This window comes from Podarcis erhardii (assembly GCF_964252035.2).
Source record: "Podarcis erhardii genome assembly, chromosome: 13".
In the NCBI taxonomy this organism is placed as follows: domain Eukaryota; kingdom Metazoa; phylum Chordata; class Lepidosauria; order Squamata; family Lacertidae; genus Podarcis; species Podarcis erhardii.
The window spans coordinates 52,650,952-52,668,730 of record NC_138502.1 but is presented as its reverse complement, the minus strand read 5'-3'; the positions used below and the strand labels follow the sequence as shown (position 1 = coordinate 52,668,730).

Sequence of the window (17,779 nt, the reverse complement as noted above, 5' to 3'; positions counted from 1 at the left end):
ACCTCCCTCGCCCCTGCACAGTAGGAATCCCAAGCCTAATATTCGCCTCCATTTACAGAATATAAAAACAAACAAATAAAAACAATTACATGAAAACAAAACCAATCCCCACCCCACTCCACAACCACCCAACCCTGACCCAGAATAAACACAGAGCACAGAGTCAGAATAAACACAGAGCACAGAGTCATCTTGCGACAAAAGCTTATGCCACCCAAGATTCATGGACTAATTTTTAAGGTGCTACAAAACTCTAATCTTTTTCTGCAACAGAATATCCACATTAAAAAGTCGGGGGGGGGGGGAGCAGTCTTGTTATAAAATAAATATTTTCCCTGTGTTTTTCCAAGTTTGTTTTTAGTCTGTAAGTGGCTTTGAAGGCCTTTCTTTTTTTAAAAAAAAAAAGTTTTATGAATGGTAATGTGGAGATATTTATGTCTTTAAAGCATAAATATATTTTAAGAACCCTAGTTAAGACACAGAAGAGCTCAGTCATGATGCTCCCCACGACTTTACATATCCAAGGCAACAGCCAGTGGCGGCTGCTTCATTGGTGCACAACTCTCTTCTAGATAACAATAAATGGGCTGTCACAGAATCGTAGAGTTGGAAGGGACTATGTGGATAGGTTATATTTTTCCAGACACAATATATATTGCATATCCAGGGCTGAGAAAATGTAGGTCTCCCTGCAACAGGGAGTACAAGACTGAGGAAAATGTTTAAACTGTTCACTGTACATGGGCAGGGATGGAGCAGAGGGGGAAACTGTGAAAAGGTTGTGTGAATCTGAACTTCCGATGTGGTTTATCTCTGCAGATCATGGCAGGAGTATAAGACTGACATAACTACAGGCACCATCCATGCAGGGCCAGGGGGCCCAGGCACCCACAAATGTTCAATGAAGGGGCAGGGGGCCCCAAAAAATTCTACGCGGTGACACGAACACACGGCAGGGTGTGCCAACGTCACTCACACCCACTGCAGTGACAGCAGCATGGCCTGGGACCCCTCTGCCATGGGGGCGAGGCAGCGCACCGGGACATAACTAATATGGCATGAGATTCTCCATGATGAAACTTTGGTGACTCTGGAACTTCCAGGCCCCTATAAGGCACTCAGGCATATCCTGAATTCACACACGCCTGACCTAAAGATTAACACGTGCAAATTTAGTTATCAAATACAGGATACTCAACTCCTCAAAGGTGATTTGAAGGCAGATAGCAGACAAAGACGGCCAGATTCAAATAATGGCTCACTGTCACAAGTCAATCACCCTTTATTAAGCAAACTGGATGGCCAGTTTTAACATTTTGCCACTATTTTGGAAAGAATTATGGAAATTGTAGAAATCACTCAGTTCACATTCCCCTCCCCACTGGCATGCCTTGGCAAAAAGGTATTTTAAAAACTTTTAGATTCAAAGGCTAGTGAGCTCTCCTGGCTCCAACACGACAGAACTGACCCAGCACTGGCCAGGACTCGACACACATCTGTTTAGCTTTAAGGATAGGTATACTTTGTAATAAAGTTATATAGTTTATAAGGGATGCGGGTGGCACTGTGGGTTAAACCACAGAGCCTAGGGCTTGCCGATCAGAAGGTCGGCGGTTCGAATCCCCGCGACAGGGTGAGCTCCCGTTGCTCGGTCCCTGCTCCTGCCAACCTAACAGTTCAAAAGCACACCAAAAGGTGCAAGTAGATAAATAGGTACCGCTCCGGCGGGAAGGTAAACGGCATTTCCGTGTGCTGCTCTGGTTCGCCAGAAGCGGCTTAGTCATGCTGGCCACATGACCCAGAAGCTGCACACCGGCTCCCTCGGCCAATAAAGCGAGATGGGCGACGCAACCCCAGAGTCATCTGCGACTGGACCTAATGGTCAGGGGTCCCTTTACCTCTATACTTTGTTTCCCCACCCCTTTCCACTTCTAGTGGGGGTTTATGGCAAAATTGTCATGCCCATGTTTCTACATGCATTTTAGAATAGTTAGGGGATCTTTTACTCTTTAATCAAGGTGTGTATGTATTGTAAAATTTGCTACCTGTTTAGATTATAACTTGGCTTTCTGAAGCAGCATTTATATATATTTTCTGACTCCTATGTCACAGTATAAACCAAGCTTTTTCAGTCCTCTGTGGGAGAGCTTCTCATGGGCATAAGATTAAGGGTTAACACACAAGTCATAACTGCAGCAAAAGATCCTAAACCTCTCAGCAGTATGAACATACATGAGTGTTGGCTGTGCACCTGTGAATCCAGGTACACACTTGCAATAGAACAGGAAGGAGCTAACTCAGGGACGTTTTTCAGGGAAGAGGCAGGTCTCCAGGGTGATGGTTTCATTCTGCTCCCAGATGGAACAGGTATGACAACATACTAAATTCAAACAAACCCTGTTTGTTTGTTTGTTTGTTTGTTTGTTTGTTTAGTTAAACAATATGAGCACATCTCACTGAAAGTATTGTATTTAATGATGTGACAAGTGAAATTTATTGGAATTTAAATGGTAGCTCATTTATAGCAATATTTTTCCAACTCTGAGACAAAATAAATAATTGTTGACTTACAAATAGGACCCAGTTCTGACAGCTTGTCAAAGGAGCAGCATGTTGTGGTTCCAAGTGTTGCACAAAACTACAGGACCAAAAACAAAAAGCAACAACAACAAAATAAATCTAATTGAAGGAGAGAATCAGCCATCAGCAAACCAAAACCAAAACTTTCAGCATTCTTTGGGAAGGTACGAGATTAGCTACATAGAACTAATACAAACTAATTTCATGCAGCATTTCCCAATACAAAATCTGAGGATCTTGTGTGTGCGTGCGTGCATGTGTGCACACGCATTTGTGCATGTTTGGGAGTAGTGGTTGTATTTTCAGCTAAAACAAGTCCAGACTGCCTCCACATTAAGTATAATTTCAGCTAATATGGGTCCAGTTTTGAGAAATTCAAAAGAACTATTGGAACAAGTACCATGACCCAGATCTCTGAAGCTCTGCCCCGTTCCCCAGGTCAAGAAAGCTTTGCTTTGGACCTCTTAAGAAAGCTGAGATGGGATCTGGGATCTGGAAGGATCTGGATGGGATCTGGAGGTTCCACTCCTTCCAGGCTCTCCGCCAGAACCCAATCCAGGCAGGTGCTTCCATGTCCCTCCCCCTCTTCCCAGGTTGTGGAGATCTGTGGGACATTTCTGCTCCCCCTGGTCTTCCTTGTCGGATGAAAGCATCCAAAATGCTAAGTGAAAGGTGAATGCTCACAAGGGCCATAGCATTCCCAGATATAACTCTGTGACATCATTCACCTTCTGGCAGAGGCCGTGATGTCATTTGGGGCAGTTTTGGCAGCTGTGAACTATCTCAGCTGTTAGAGCACCTGAGCAGCAGGTCTGTCCTGTTGTGCCACTCTCTGCCTCAGAGTTAGTCCATCTGTAACAGTTTTTGTCTTAGATACAAATCTACTTAAGATGTATCATTAACATAAGAAACACCTCCCTGCCTTGTATATTTGATCCACCAAGTGCAAGTACAGGCAGCCCCCGTTCACGCGCATTCAGTCTGTGCACAACCATATATATGCACATTGTACCAAACCCAGAAGTGACCCAGAATCATTATAAACACGTCATTGAAATGTCACTAAAAGGGCAGAACAGGGCGGAACAGGGTGTTTGCAGGCCTTTTCAATGGTTTTCGATTATATGTGATTTCACCAATGTAACCCCCAGATAAATGGGGAGCTGCCTGCACACTGAGTAAAAGTTATTTGTTATTTAAACTTTAAAAGACAGTGTCTTGTGTAATTTTTGTAGGAAGGGAACAAACGAAAGGGTTAAACAACCCAGACTCTTCCTTTCGCATAGCTGGCTAAATGGGAAGGAGAATCCCACGCGGTGGCGTAGCTTGGGTTGTCAGCACCCGGGGCAAGGCAAGTAATTTGCACCCCTTAACCCATGGATTTGCGCCCCCAACCCATGGATTTGCGCCCCCTAACCCGTGGATTTGCGCCCCCTAACCCGTGGATTTGCGCCCCCTAACCCGTGGATTTGCGCCCCCTAACCCGTGGATTTGCGCCCCCTAACCCGTGGATTTGCACCCCCTAACCCGTGGATTTGCACCCCCTAACCCGTGGATTTGCACCCCCTAACCCGTGGATTTGCGCCCCCTAACCCGTGGATTTGCGCCCCTAACCCTAACCCCCAGATGTTGCGCCCAGTGCGGCTGGCCCCCCCTGCACCCCCCACGCTACGCCACTGATCCCACGTTCCTCTGAGGGGGCTCCCAGCTGGGGCCGGGCTGAAACCTGACATTCAACTATCTTTATTGCTTTTGTTGCTGCTCCTTGGTTTGGCAAACTCTCTTTTCCTGCCCAACTGTCATCTCTGCTCAGATAGGTTTTGTATAATGCTCCATTGAATTTACTGGCTAGAGATGATAAAGGGGCAAAAGATTTGGCTCAGCAGTGACTCTGTCATGTCTCTTCAGTGGTGCTGCTCCAGTCATGGGACCCCTCCTCAGAGAGGCTTGCCTAGAATCTACGTTGTGGTCTTTCCATGCCAGATAAAGACTTTTTCATTTTCCCAGGCTTTCCAATCTCTTGGTTTTTATGGATGTTAAGTGACTCATAGACCCTTTGGATGGCTCTGAAGTTCAGATCTATCTTTATGGTGTCAGCTTATTGAAATGGTGGTTATCTCCTACTGCTGGTTTTATGCTCCCTTAGATTTTATGGGTTTATGGTTTTATTTTTGCATAAAACTCAAAGCTGCCCAGAGAACCTTAGTTATTGGACAACATAAATACTAGGGCTGTGTACAGACCACTTGTTCTGCCCTGTGGATGTGATCCAGGTTGGGGGCAAGCAGGACAACCCACCCTGGACCCAGGGACCACCCACCCCAGATCCAGTCCCAAATTAATTCAGGGAGTTGGGTTAATATTTAATTATATATTTTTAAAAGGTCCTAATTTATCACAGCGCCAAGAGGAGGGGAGAAGGAGAAGTTGCATTTTTCCCCCCTCCCTCTACCAAGAGCAAAGGGGGCGCATTATGTGGGGTGCCGCTTTGCAGGTGGTTTTCCTGTGGGGAAAGATTCTGGTTAGTGAGGAGGGAGCTTAACCATTCTATCAAATTAAACATTCAACGTTCAATTGTTTTTAATGACTGTTTTTCATGTGTTTTTAGTGGTTCTTTATTTTTATCTGTAAGCTGCCTTGAGTGTCTGTCAGGGGAAAAGGTCGGCTATAAACACGCCAACAACAGCAATAACCCTCAATCGAAGTTTGGGGAGCCCTCAGAGCCAAATCCTGGCTTAGTTCATGGGCACAAAAAGGGCCAGGGAGCGGCAACATGGCTGTGACTCTCCAGGAGCCCACACTCCCGGTAGGCAGACCAGAGACGGATTTCAGTGGAAACAGCTAAATCCAAATTAAAGCATCTTGGTGCCAATGTCCTCTTGCTGCTAAATGCAGTAACACACAAGCCTCAAGAAGGAGCTCAGGCTTTAGGCCTTATCACAAGAGATGAAGCTCAGCTATATTTCATTCTCCTGGTTGCTTTTCCTGTCACCTTGTGTGTGTGTGACCTTGAAGCTCCTTTTATCCACAGCCGAAAGCTAAAAACATCTGTTGTCCTGAGACGGGGAGGGGTTTTGATGCAGCGTCTGTAGCAGCCAGTGACTCTAACCCAATTTGTAAGCCGTATTACAACATTGTAATCACATCAGGAGCAGGGACAGCAGGTTGCCTCTTGCAAATACAGCTGGCAACTTAGAGGGGGCCCTGAGCTTGCTTTTCTTCAAATGGCAGCTGCTGTTCTGCTTCTGGGTGCTGTTAAAGGCACAAAGACGCAGGCCAGTTCCCAGGTTGGCAACCTCAGTTGTCTACTTATTCATTGGGTATTACAGCCATTAACACTGAGCTATCAGCACTTACAAAGAATGGGATGAGGCCAGCAGCTTTATCTTGGTCTATGGCTTTCCTTAGGGCTGACCCACGTACAGCGAACGCTTCGTCTGTGGGGAGCTGCTTGATTTTAACTCCAGCGATCAAGCCATCCTTTTCAACCGATGAATGAGCCTGCAATGAAACAGGAGAAAATGTGTCTTAAAAACTTATTTGCATACGAAGCTTAGTTTATTGAATTTACTTATTACTCCACACAAGTGTTTGTTCTTATTGTTAAAAAAAAAATAATTAAAAAAGGGAAGGGCCATCACAGACAAAACATGTTAAAGTTTAAACTTGTAGAACACAACACCTCTTTAAAAAAGAAGGCAGGCAAATAAATCCGAGTCTCAATCTCCCATCTGCAGCATGTTAGTCATGTCTGCAACTTCGATAGGTCTACTCTGAGTAGGATACAACCCCAAAATACTGGCCAAGCCACCTGGTATAAGCTAGTACCCACTAGCTGGAGATGCTCGGAGGAGGCAGCCTAAAAGGGGTAAGTGGATCTGCCTCAGATGGAGCAAAAACGTGACAAGTGAGAAACTGGAGTACACACAAGCCCTTCTTCCAAATATTGTTAAGGATGCAACCATATTCAGAGAGAAAGAAAGCAATCCTGTTTATCATATACCTGAATTCTCCTAAACCATCTACCTTTGTTAAACCTGCTATTTACCCTTAGGTTGGATTTTCTGTCTCTCCTTTTGGATTACTGAGTCACCCAGTTATGAACTTAATGCAGAAGGAGTTGTGAGCTCAGCAACAGGCTGCCTTAAAAGGTCAAAAACATCTTAAGGCAAATCCTTGTGCAGACAAAATAAAAATCCCCTGACCTTCAGCAGGCAAGTTGGACTGTCATCCCTTATTGAGGATCAGGCATTTACAATCCAAAGAGGGGGGGGGGCAGGTGCACTTGATTTCAGGCTGTGTGGCTGGGGCTGCCCAGGAGGAATTCAAAGAAAAGGAGAAAAGCTTCATTGCATACATAACGGTCCTGTTTCTGTGACCTTAAACCTTATACCCCCCATCAGCTTCTTTTTCTACAAGAAAAGAGTAGGTAATTTCACGCGCTTGTTTAAAAGTACGCTTGTGCAAGGAGCCACTTCAAAAGCCAGTGTGTGGATGAAAATTGGTTGTAGCCAATTAAGTCCTACTCAGAGTAGACCCATTGAAACTAATGAACCTAAGTTCATCATTCATTTCAATAGGTCTATCAGAGTAGGACTAGTTTTCATACCATTCATTATGTCACAACCCAACTTTTTTGGACCAGTGGACATATTCTGAATGTTAAAGAGTCAAAAAATGGCTGCCACTGGGGCATGGAATAACTCAAGAAGACTACCATGTGAGAGGCATGTCATGAAACAAAATTAGCACAGTCATGGTGAAGCTTTTCCCATAATTTTATTTCCATCCTAGAAAAGACTTAACCTGTGGAATTTCTGCCTATAATAGAGCTGTTGAAGACATAAGAACCCTGTATTCAGAGGCCTGTATCGCCCAATTCTAAACCAAAGCCTGGGTTGGCATCTTGTTCCCATTTACCTGGGGACAAGTCCCCTTTAAAACAAAGAGAGCAAATTACGAATAGAGGTGCATACTTGACTATACAGTTGTTAACAGGTGTATGGTCTCCAGCTCCTGTACAGGTGGAAGCATATCTAAGCCTCTTCACAGGTTTTCACATTTGCCTTTTGTGTGGAGCAGGGATTCTATCTGCAGAAAACAACTTCAAAGGACTACCTGGTCTCAGATGACCCACCATAGGAAAGGCCCGTTCTGGTTGCCAGGGGCAGGGAAGGAAGGGGAAACTATGGTGATTCCAAGGACTTATGGAAAATAATACAGAAGCAGGAAAACCCCTCGAGGGAGAAACAGCAGCTCTTTAGGACTCCAGTGATTCCCATTGCCAGGTGTCCAAAGAACTCACTTATACAGCTCTGACTTCACACATTGGTGAAAACACAGGCCGGTGGGAGCAGCCATCACAGAAATCGCTTAAAAGGGTGCCTGCACTTTTTGCTTCATAACTTTATTTTTAGCAGGCACAAAACTATATCTATATCTTTATATCTATATATCTATGTCTATACGAAAGCTCAGGGTCGAGGGCCGCTGCCTATGGATGTCCCTGAAGGTCTTTGCAGGCACTGTGGCAGCTGCAGGTGCTGGGCTGGTGATTCCTGCTCCAGAGTGTCTCCATCCTCACTTGGTCTGAGGTATAAGCCACCAGCCGGCCAATGATGTCTCCCTGGGTCAGCGTTCCGTCTTCTGATTGCGCCCGCTGGATGGCTTTGGTTCTAGCTGCAAGCAGTGCAACCAAGGTAGCTTCGCTGGCCGTGCCCTGCAGGGAAGGAGAGAGAGGCTCAGTTGGGCAGGAGAAGCCAAGGGAAAGTGAGTCAGGACAGCGGCAGAAGAGAACATGGTGAAGATTTAGGGTGCTGCAAGCCAGGGGAAAGGAAGCACAGCCGGAAGCACCTCATTAAACAGGCATTTCTTGTGGAAAGCAATTTAAAACAGAGGAAGCTTCCCTCTACGAGGCCAGAGCACAGGTCCACCTGGTTCAGTACTGGCTCAGCCTACACCACCTGACAGCAATGGCTCTCTGGGATTTCAGGCAGGGAGTCTCTCCAAGGCTCCTTGGGGATGCCATCGTAGATGGAACCTGGGACCTTCTGCTTGTGCCTTTCTGACACAAAGACACACGTTCTTTTTCCACTAGGGATTCTGCTAACCCTTGTGGTCTAGCAGTATTCAGAACAGCCTTGCACTCCACCCCCAGTCTCTGCTGAATGGCAGGAAGATTCCAGGAGGTTCCAGGCGCTCCCCCAGGGTTGTGTTTCTGTGGGGAAATCAAGGTGCAGCAGAGTCTTCTGTGTCTTAGAAATATGGCTTATTCACACTTTTAAACCTGAATTTACAGAGAGTGAGTTCACAGCATGTATCTCCCAAGAGGGACTTGTCCTTCCCAGCAGCCCAGTTCGCCTGATCCAGGCAGCCAGCATGACTGCTGCCCGCATGAGGTTGTGCCCACTTCCTGCTCCTTCTCCCCCACATCCCTTTTCCCCTAAACCTCTGCTGGAAAAGGACACCCTCTTTTCCTGGGGTGACATTATGCTCCCTCTACGCCTGGCAGAGCCTGGGGAAGTTAGGAGTGTTATTCCCAGCCCTTGCTAAATTCAGGAGCCTGACCATCCACTGAATGTAGAAATTATGGGGAGTCTGTCCCCACTCAAATTCACAACATTAGGAATTCCTTCTCTCTGCTGCAGACGTCTGGTTTGCTGACTGGTGCTCTGGTTTAGAGGGAAAGCACCCTCAGCCAGTTCCAGGAGGAGAAGGCCAGCAGGCATAGAGACAAGGAACACTTTAAATGTAGTTAAAGTTAAGCATTTTTTAACACTGTTGATTTCAGAGGCCATTAAGCACTTGCTTAAATCCCTCCCATTGAAATCAGTGGGTCTTGGCTGTGTAATTATGGCTGGATCAGGCCTCCATAAAATGTCAGAGTGGGGGAACTGAGGCGCCCCCATTGAATGCGCTGCTGGGAAAGATGGTTTTTATGACACACATACTAAGTAAGCTGGCTATTATACTTTTTACTTCACAGCAAGCAAACAAAGGTAACCATGGTGAGCAGACTCAAGAGGCGACAGAAGCATTGGTGAGTCAAACAGAGCCCCAAGCGGAAATTTCCTTTCGTCTTTGGATTTTTCAAGTGTCACCTTTGAGGCAGCAGGATAATTTCATATTGATTTGGTCCTTTAAGGGTAATTAAGCACCCATTTCCACAGTCCAATATTGCAATATTCATTTGATTGGCAGTCTAATATAAAGCCCATCTCCGCCATATTCTTTCTTGTTTTTATCATTATTGATACAAGAATGAGGCAAGAAGACCAACACTACAAATTGCTTCATCTCCACCAGCAGCACAGACACCACCCACTCTCAGTGCCCCCAAATTATAGTCCATCAAGAATTGTCAGCTTAAAAGGGCAGCATTTCCCATTGGCAAACAGACATGATTGCTCATTGATCCTCAGCACAAAACTGGGGCTATGGTGGGGTGAAGTAAAACAACATTTGCACCCTACATGTAAAAGCAATTCATCCTGACATTAGGCTTCAGCAGCTAGCAAGTGTTCAAGCAGTTATTCCAGATTTAACACTGTGGGATTGGGGGCAAGGTCTGTGCTGATCTGTACAGTTCTAGAATTCCAACTAGCCATTAAAAAGGGCAAAGTTATTACAACCAGTGCTGTTTTTCTAAAAAAAAGGAGGTGCCAGAACTCACCGCAAACACCTCCCTTGTTCTATTATAATGTCAATGGCATTGAGTTTCGGCAGAAGAAAAGCCCTGATTACAGCTGTTTATCCAAATAGCCAGAGTAGCATCTAAAACACTTTAACAATTGGCTCAGCTAAAAGAGGGATAAGTTCCTCTACAACAGGTTGTTCTTCCCCTGAAGGAACAGGTGCATAGCTTGAGGATAACTCTGGTGCCATCGCAGGTGGCTTCAGGAACTCGGAGTGTTGATTCCCAGCTTCAGCAGGTGCACCATCTAGTGCCCCACCTGAGGAGAGAGAGCTTGGCTACTATCATCCACATCCTGGTAACTTCCTTTTGTATTGTTGGTGTTCTTTTACATGGGGCTATCCTTAAAAACCCCCTTCATGGATCACTGCCTTGCCGTGACGAAGGGGCTTGAATAACTCAGAGAAGCTATGAGCTATGCCGTGCAGGGCCACCCAAGATGGACAGGTCATAGTGGAGAGTTTTGACCAAACGTGATCCACCTGAAGCCACTCCAGTATCCCTGCCAAGAAAACTCCATGGACAAAGGCAACAGGCGTATAAAAGTGAGTTTGAACAAAATGCGGGAGGCAGTAGAAGACAGGAGTGCCTGCCATGCTCTGGTTCATGGGGTCACGAAGAGTCGGACACGACTAAATGACTAAACAACAACAAGAAAATCCTTGAAACCAGTTTGGAAGTTGAATCTGGTACCAAATGTGGCAACCAGGGTACTAGTAGGGTGCCTCAGCATAACATCAATCTTGAACAATCTCCTGTCTTCTGGGCTCATTTTAAAGTCTTGATTCCTTTGCAACAACCATCCCTCTGAGGTACATTTCACCCACAACACTGTTGTTGTTTCATTGTCATTGAAAACACACCTTTTTGCCTAGGATTTTGGAGAGGAAGGTTTATGAACTTTGTAAATTTGTGTCTAATTGGTTTAATTGTGTGTGTTTTAATTTTGTTTGCTTTAGGTGTATGCCACCCCACTAGGGACCTTCAGGTAAAAGGCAGGTTACATATACAAATCCATATTTCCATAGGACATTGTCCCAACTAGGTTTTCACAGGGGTAACCAGGAGTTTCAGGGATGGTTCACATAGGCATAGTGTCTTCATTCCTCAGATATCAGATGATGACTTGAAAGCGTGATGCCATGTCTTCTGCACCTTTGTGGGGAACCATTATGCCCATATAATATCCCCAAAAAAATCAAAGATACATATCGGTTTCAATCCAGTTTGAACAGAACATACACCATGCAGAAACTAAGACCACAAGCTTCCAGCTTACCTGGATTACGCCACCCCCCTCTCCATCCTTCTCGGCCAGAAATGAAGGTGGCAAATTGATCATCTTCCCTAGCCAATCCAGCATGACTGTCTCCAGCTCTGTGCAAGCTGGGCTTGATGCCTAAAATAGAGAAATGTGGTAAAAAGAAACTACAGGAGTGTGGTAGCTTCTCCTCAATATTTATACAAAGAGTTATAATACAGGAAACCCACAAATATAGCACCCCTGATAGTTGGCCACACAATCTCTGCTTTAAAAGTCTCTCACAAAGAGAAATCCAGGACTTTCCAAGGCAGTCTGTTCCACTGTCAAACAGCTCATGCCCTGTCCTCTGGAGCAACAGAAAATGAATCTGCTCCATCATCTATATGACAGTCCTTTAAATGTTCGAAGATGGCTATTATATCACTTCTTAACCATATTTTCTCCAGGCTAAACTCCTTCAATCTTAATCTGCATGTTTTAAAATATTTATAGATCTCTATATTAAAACAAAAACAAAAACCTGAAGTGGTTCACAACAATAAAACACAAAACACTTGGGTCTCCAAGCCATGGGTGCAGGAGGCATGGGTAGTGGGTGATAATTAGGAACACAAATAATTGGGTGTGTGGTTGGCCTATGGACTGCAGGGTGAAGTGCCTGCCTGGTTCAAAGGTTGCGCATGTCACCTGTCCCTAGGTAGCCCAGCAGAGAGGGGTGGAACACACTTACCCATGTAAACCCAATACACCCTATGCCCCCAGAGAGCATGTCAGCCAGAAGAGCTGGGAAGGAGTTGGCCGTTGGGTAGTAGGCAAAGAAGTAGGGGCTGTGCCAGTGTGTCACCTGCCAGAAAGACCAGAAGCAGGCACACATCAGGAAAAGAAGCTGGAGTGAAGAATTGTTTTACTTACTAGATTCTACGCCACCCTTCATCCAAGGATCACGGGCGCTTTACAGTTTAAAAACAAATAACAACAAACAGAACAATACCCCCTGCAAAACACAGGCCCTTGATTGTTTAATCAGCCAATAGCCTGGAAGAAGGAGGACCTCAGATGAAGATTACGGTGTCTGGGTTGGTTCAAATCTAAATCTAAATCTATAAATAGATAGATTCTTTATTGTCATTACACAAGTGCAACATTGCACAGTGCAACGAAATTGGATGCCATCCCTTAAAAAAAAAACAACAAAAGCAAAACAGCAACAACAACCAAACAAACCACATTCCAGCCACACCCACACCCACACCCATCAAACTTCCAGGTCACACTATCGAGTTACAGCATTCAAAAAGGCCACAGCTCTTGGATAGAAACTATTTTTCAGTCTATTTGTCCTTGACTTGATGTTTCTATATCTCCTGCCAGAAGGCAGTAGTGCAAACAGACTGTATCCCGGGTGAGATGAATCCTGCAGGATGTTGTTTGCTTTCCTAAGACAACGGGAACCGTACAGTTCTTCCAAAGATGGGAGAGGATGACCAATAATCCTTTGGGCTGTGGTTATGACCTTCTGGAGCACCTTCTTCTCCCTAGCTGTACAACTGGAGAACCAAGCACAAATACAGTATGTGAGAATGCTCTCTATGGAGCCTCGGTAGAAGGACACCAGCAGTTTCTCACTCAAATCTATCTTATATTGCCTATAAATTTACTACTGACTATTGAGTTTATATGGACTATAGGGTGCTGGGTATCATAGCTCTGTGAGGAGTAAACTACAGTTTCCATTATCCTTTGGCGGAAGTCATGTGCTACAAATGTATGCTGTGGTAAAGGTTAAGGTAAAGGGACCCATGACCATTAAGTCCAGTTGCGGACGACTCTGGGGTTGTGGTGCTCATCTCCAAAAATCCATCCCTCCAGGTGCTGCAAATACATCCTTTCTTTATCTCAGTTTGAAACCAGAAATGCAAAACAAACCCTACAAATTGCTATATGAAGTGCATTTGGTGCTTCTGGGGAGAAGATCTTCAGGCTGATATTTGAATGAAAAGGGCAGTTATTACAAAGAAATCCAGGAAATGTCAAGGGCTTGAGGAATGGAGCTGCTGACCACAGACCCCTATGAGGCAGACTGAAGCTTTGGATGAGGCAGCAGAAGCTGTTTATCTTGATCAGCCTGTGCAATAATACTTAAGTCAGTGACACATTCTGAAGAGATTAATCAAATGTGACCCTCCTTCAGGCTATTTGCAGGATGAAGCAAAAGAGAACAGTCTGCAAAGAGGCGGATTATGGAGAAAGTCAAAGGGACAATCACTTTCACACTCATTGGCTCTGACACCAGCTCGGCATAGATGGCATTTTCTATATTGGAGTTGGGGGAGAGGCTGGGTTTGTGCCCACTGACCCTCCCGTTCCTTAATTTACCTGCTTTCCATTCACTGAAGATCATATCTAGTAGTGGATGATTTATGGATTTCCCAGGGCACTCTGACATGACTTGCAGTCTCTAAGCTGCCTTTTTTTGGTACTGGGTCGCAAAATAGGAGTATGACAGATTTCATGCGCTGAGGCAATTTCTACAGATATGGAAGAGCCATTCTCATATGGACAAGTCACTACTGATCAGAATTATTGCCTCAAGAACTTTGTTACAGCTATTTAAAAATTAATTCATATTGGACTTGTCCACATTTGAACATTATTTGTTAATCCACTTTCCCCCCTTCAAATTAGACTGAAGTAGTCCACACTTTACATGTATTTGATGTATTTCATGTTTTTGCCGTTGTTGCATATGAATGGTTTAATTTATTTTCCCCAACATTCCCCCCTTCTCCCCCTGAATTTTTTTACGAAGATGGCCATGTAGCCATTTTCTTAATTTGTCAACAAAACTGGGTGTAAGAGGACACCTGTTTGGAGAAGCATTAAGAGGCCCGCATTTTCCCGCATTGGTAGCACCATAGTGACCTAGAGATTAGTTGCATTGGATAAAGTCCCACTGCACAGAATAAAAACATTCTGGATCTTCAAAGCCTTTGGAAACCTTTATATTGTGATCTGTATTCTGCCATGTCTAGGTTCCAGACATTTTTATACCACAGATATATTTGTAGACTGTGCAAAGTCTTCCATTTTTCTGCTGTGGATAATCTTAGCCATATTACCATTTTTTCTTGGAATCTTTGAGTAGGGCTATCCCACATACAGTATATTGAATTTGTAAATAAGGAACTACTTGGGTCTTCCACATTTGTACCAGCAGATACAAATATTGTACAGGTTCGCTTTTCTGTTTGTCCTCGTCTTCTGATTTCATACTCTCCAACATTTCTCGGATGACAATTGTTGTTTAGTCGTGTCCGACTCTTCGTGACCCCATGGACCAGAGCACGCCAGGCCCTCCTGTCTTCACTGTTATTAAGTGACCATAGTAAACCTCCACTTATGGTTGGTGGATGTTTTGTGTCCTTTGGTGGTGCCCACAACCAGACACTTGGGTCATATAAATAATCAAATTGATCCTTTCCATGTCAGACCCTTCCCCTGACCCCCTCAACTTAAAGTTTGACAAAGAAATTATGAAAATAGCTGGGCTTTTGCAAGGCTTTTCAGAGCTGCTGTCCCTGGTAGCAACTGTCTTTCTCCCGTGTCACCAAAGTCAGCGTAAACGTTGGCAAGCACCTCTGCTGCAGCGCTTTAGTGGGAATTCACATCTTGGTCTTCTTCCTCTACCTGCTACTCTTAGCTACCTTGGTACCATTCTCCTTGGCCTCCAGTTGTCTAAAATCTTGAGTGGCCAAGGTTTTCCCCCTGCCCCCCAAAGTCCCATTAGAGATGGGACACCCAGACATCTTATTCTGTTTCATGGGAGCTGATGTGAATATACAAAGGTGCCATTGGCCCATTTATGCCCAGCTTTCTCTGCTCTGGCCAGTGGCAGCATTAAAGGCTTCAGGACTTTCCCAGATTTGTGCATCCCCCTTCCTTCCTCCTTTTAGCTGGAGATGTCAGGGCTTGAACCCAGAACCATTTACATGTAAACCTGATGCTCTACCACTGAGCTGTGTTGGTCCTTTTTGTTGGGCTGCTACTTCTTCCTGGAATGGTCCTCCCTGTGATTGGATGGGGAACCAAAAGCCTCCTCTCTGCTTCCAGGGATTTAAAAGCCTCCCTCCCTCAATAATAATAATAATAATAATAATAATAATAATACACCCGCCCATCTGACTGGATTGCCCCAGCCACTCTGGGCGGCTTCCAAAATGTATAAAAACATAACAAAACATTAAACATGAAAAAACTTCCCTATAGAGGGCCGTCTTCAGTTGTCTTCTAAAGGTTGTACAGTTACTTATCTCCTTGGCTCGGGGTTCGCATATTTCCAAACCCTCCAACTTTTCTCCTATGAAAGTAGGGACTTCCTAATGAAAAGCGGGACATTCTGGGATCAAATCAGAAACCGGGATGGCTTCTGTAAATCTGGGCCTGTTCCTGGAAAATAGGGACACTTGAAGAGTCTGTGATTTGTAGATACCATTATGCTGATTGAGGACCAACAGGTCATGTGCATGGATAGCGATGAACACACCTTGGGCGTTCTCTTGTTTTTAAATTCCCAGCCCAGGAAGTGTGCAAAAGCACAGAGTCAGTTTTCTGGTTTGAGACATATCTGAGGGAACTACACAAATACATATACATATACATATACAGCTACAGTCGTCCATTCAGGATCATGCCAGATATAGTCATGAGCATAGCTGGAAAGGAAGTTAAAGCATTGGGGAAGCAGTGAATTTGGAAAGGGAAGTAACAGAGAGTGACAACTGATTCACCCACCCAAAACCACCGCAGCTAATTGTCTGAGGCTCCAGGTGGAGAGGTTCGGGGCCTGATTTCTCCCAATTTAACAGATTATCCCTGTGTTGGGAAAACTCAAATTTACAGCAGGAAAGCATCGGGACTGCTGCTGTCTGAGGCTGACGACACATGTACTGCACAAATTAAATGAGAATGCAGACAGCTGTAAACACACAGTAAACCTCCCATGTAGACAAGCCCTTTCTTTAAAGCTCATCTGCAGTTTGATCTTACCCCAGGCATAATGATCTTTTCAACATCTTTAAGGATATCTTCAAATCGCTCAGGTTCTTCAGGAGCAGAATCTGGGATGTGAGGCCTCAGGTACCCGGGCTCCACATCAGGATAGACCCGTCTTTTCTCTATCGTCTCCAGGTAATCTGCAATATAGTCCACCATTTCTTTCCCTCTTTTTCGGAACTCTGTGGCATCCATGTCAAGGTTTCAGACTCTAAAAGAAACAAATTGGCATTTTAAAAAATTGCACACCTGGAATTGGCCAATTTTCCTCATAAGTGAAGTCTGATGCATGCAAAAATCAGGTTGTCAACTACTGTACTGAAAAATACAACAACAAAAATGATCCCAGGGCAGAGCCTGGAATCAAAAGGAATAGAGTCAGAAATGTGAAAGCTTTTAGGGAAATTTCCAAAGGAAAAACCGAGAAGAGGGGTTGAATTAAAAAAATATTCAGTGCAATATAGTCTCATTCAAAACAACAAGTTGTATACTTTTTTAAGTAATGGGGTTCCCCCCCCAATAGTATTGCAGTCAATCATACTGCTGCAATAGTTCTTGATCAAGATTCTAGTGCTCATGCATTCATTCACTCAGAAGTAAATCCTGCCCTGTTCCAGTTTTACTGCACAAAGTTACATGCAATGCCCCCCCCCCCGGAATACTCCGAAACGGAATCCTAGAGACAGCTACCTCCTTCACTCAGTTCTGCGGCTTTAAAGAAATGGGTTGCTTGCTATATCTAGATGATACACAGGAAGATAGCTTAATTACAAATGTGGGTAATTTATGTAGAAATAATCCTCAATTTACTATTATTTTATTTGTTATGACTAAGCCGCTTCTGGCGAACCAGAACAGCACCGTTTACCTTCCCGCCGGAGCGGTACCTATTTATCTACTTGCACTTAGGGGTGCTTTCGAACTGCTAGGTTGGCAGGAGCAGGGACTGAGCAACGGGAGCTCACCCCATTGTGGGGATTCGAACCTCCGACCTTCTGATCGGCAAGCCCTAGGCTCAGTGGTTTAGACCACAGCACCAGCACCACCCGCGTCCCAGTTATTATATAATAGTTATCCACTATTATCCATTTGTTAAATCAGATAACTCTTTTAGATACACATACACATTTTATTTATTCATTTATTTAATAAAATTTATATAATGTTTGATTGGAAAAAGCACACACCTC

At 44.5% G+C, this 17,779-nt stretch overlaps 1 protein-coding gene across 2 annotated transcripts in view; it reads right to left on the bottom strand.

The window, feature by feature from the left end:
• The window catches only part of DDC (dopa decarboxylase), a 52,739-nt gene that overhangs the window by 20,715 nt on the left and 14,245 nt on the right, over positions 1 to 17,779 (bottom strand). For both annotated transcript variants that reach the window (XM_081835080.1, XM_081835081.1), the window contains exons 2-7: positions 16,584 to 16,800; positions 12,268 to 12,381; positions 11,553 to 11,672; positions 8,165 to 8,299; positions 5,938 to 6,081; positions 2,572 to 2,638 (exon numbers count right to left, since the gene is read on the bottom strand). In XM_081835080.1, coding sequence (XP_081691206.1) covers positions 2,572 to 2,638; positions 5,938 to 6,081; positions 8,165 to 8,299; positions 11,553 to 11,672; positions 12,268 to 12,381; positions 16,584 to 16,784 — 781 coding nt within the window. In that variant the 5' untranslated portion in view covers positions 16,785 to 16,800. The remainder of the gene's footprint in view (positions 1 to 2,571; positions 2,639 to 5,937; positions 6,082 to 8,164; positions 8,300 to 11,552; positions 11,673 to 12,267; positions 12,382 to 16,583; positions 16,801 to 17,779) is intronic.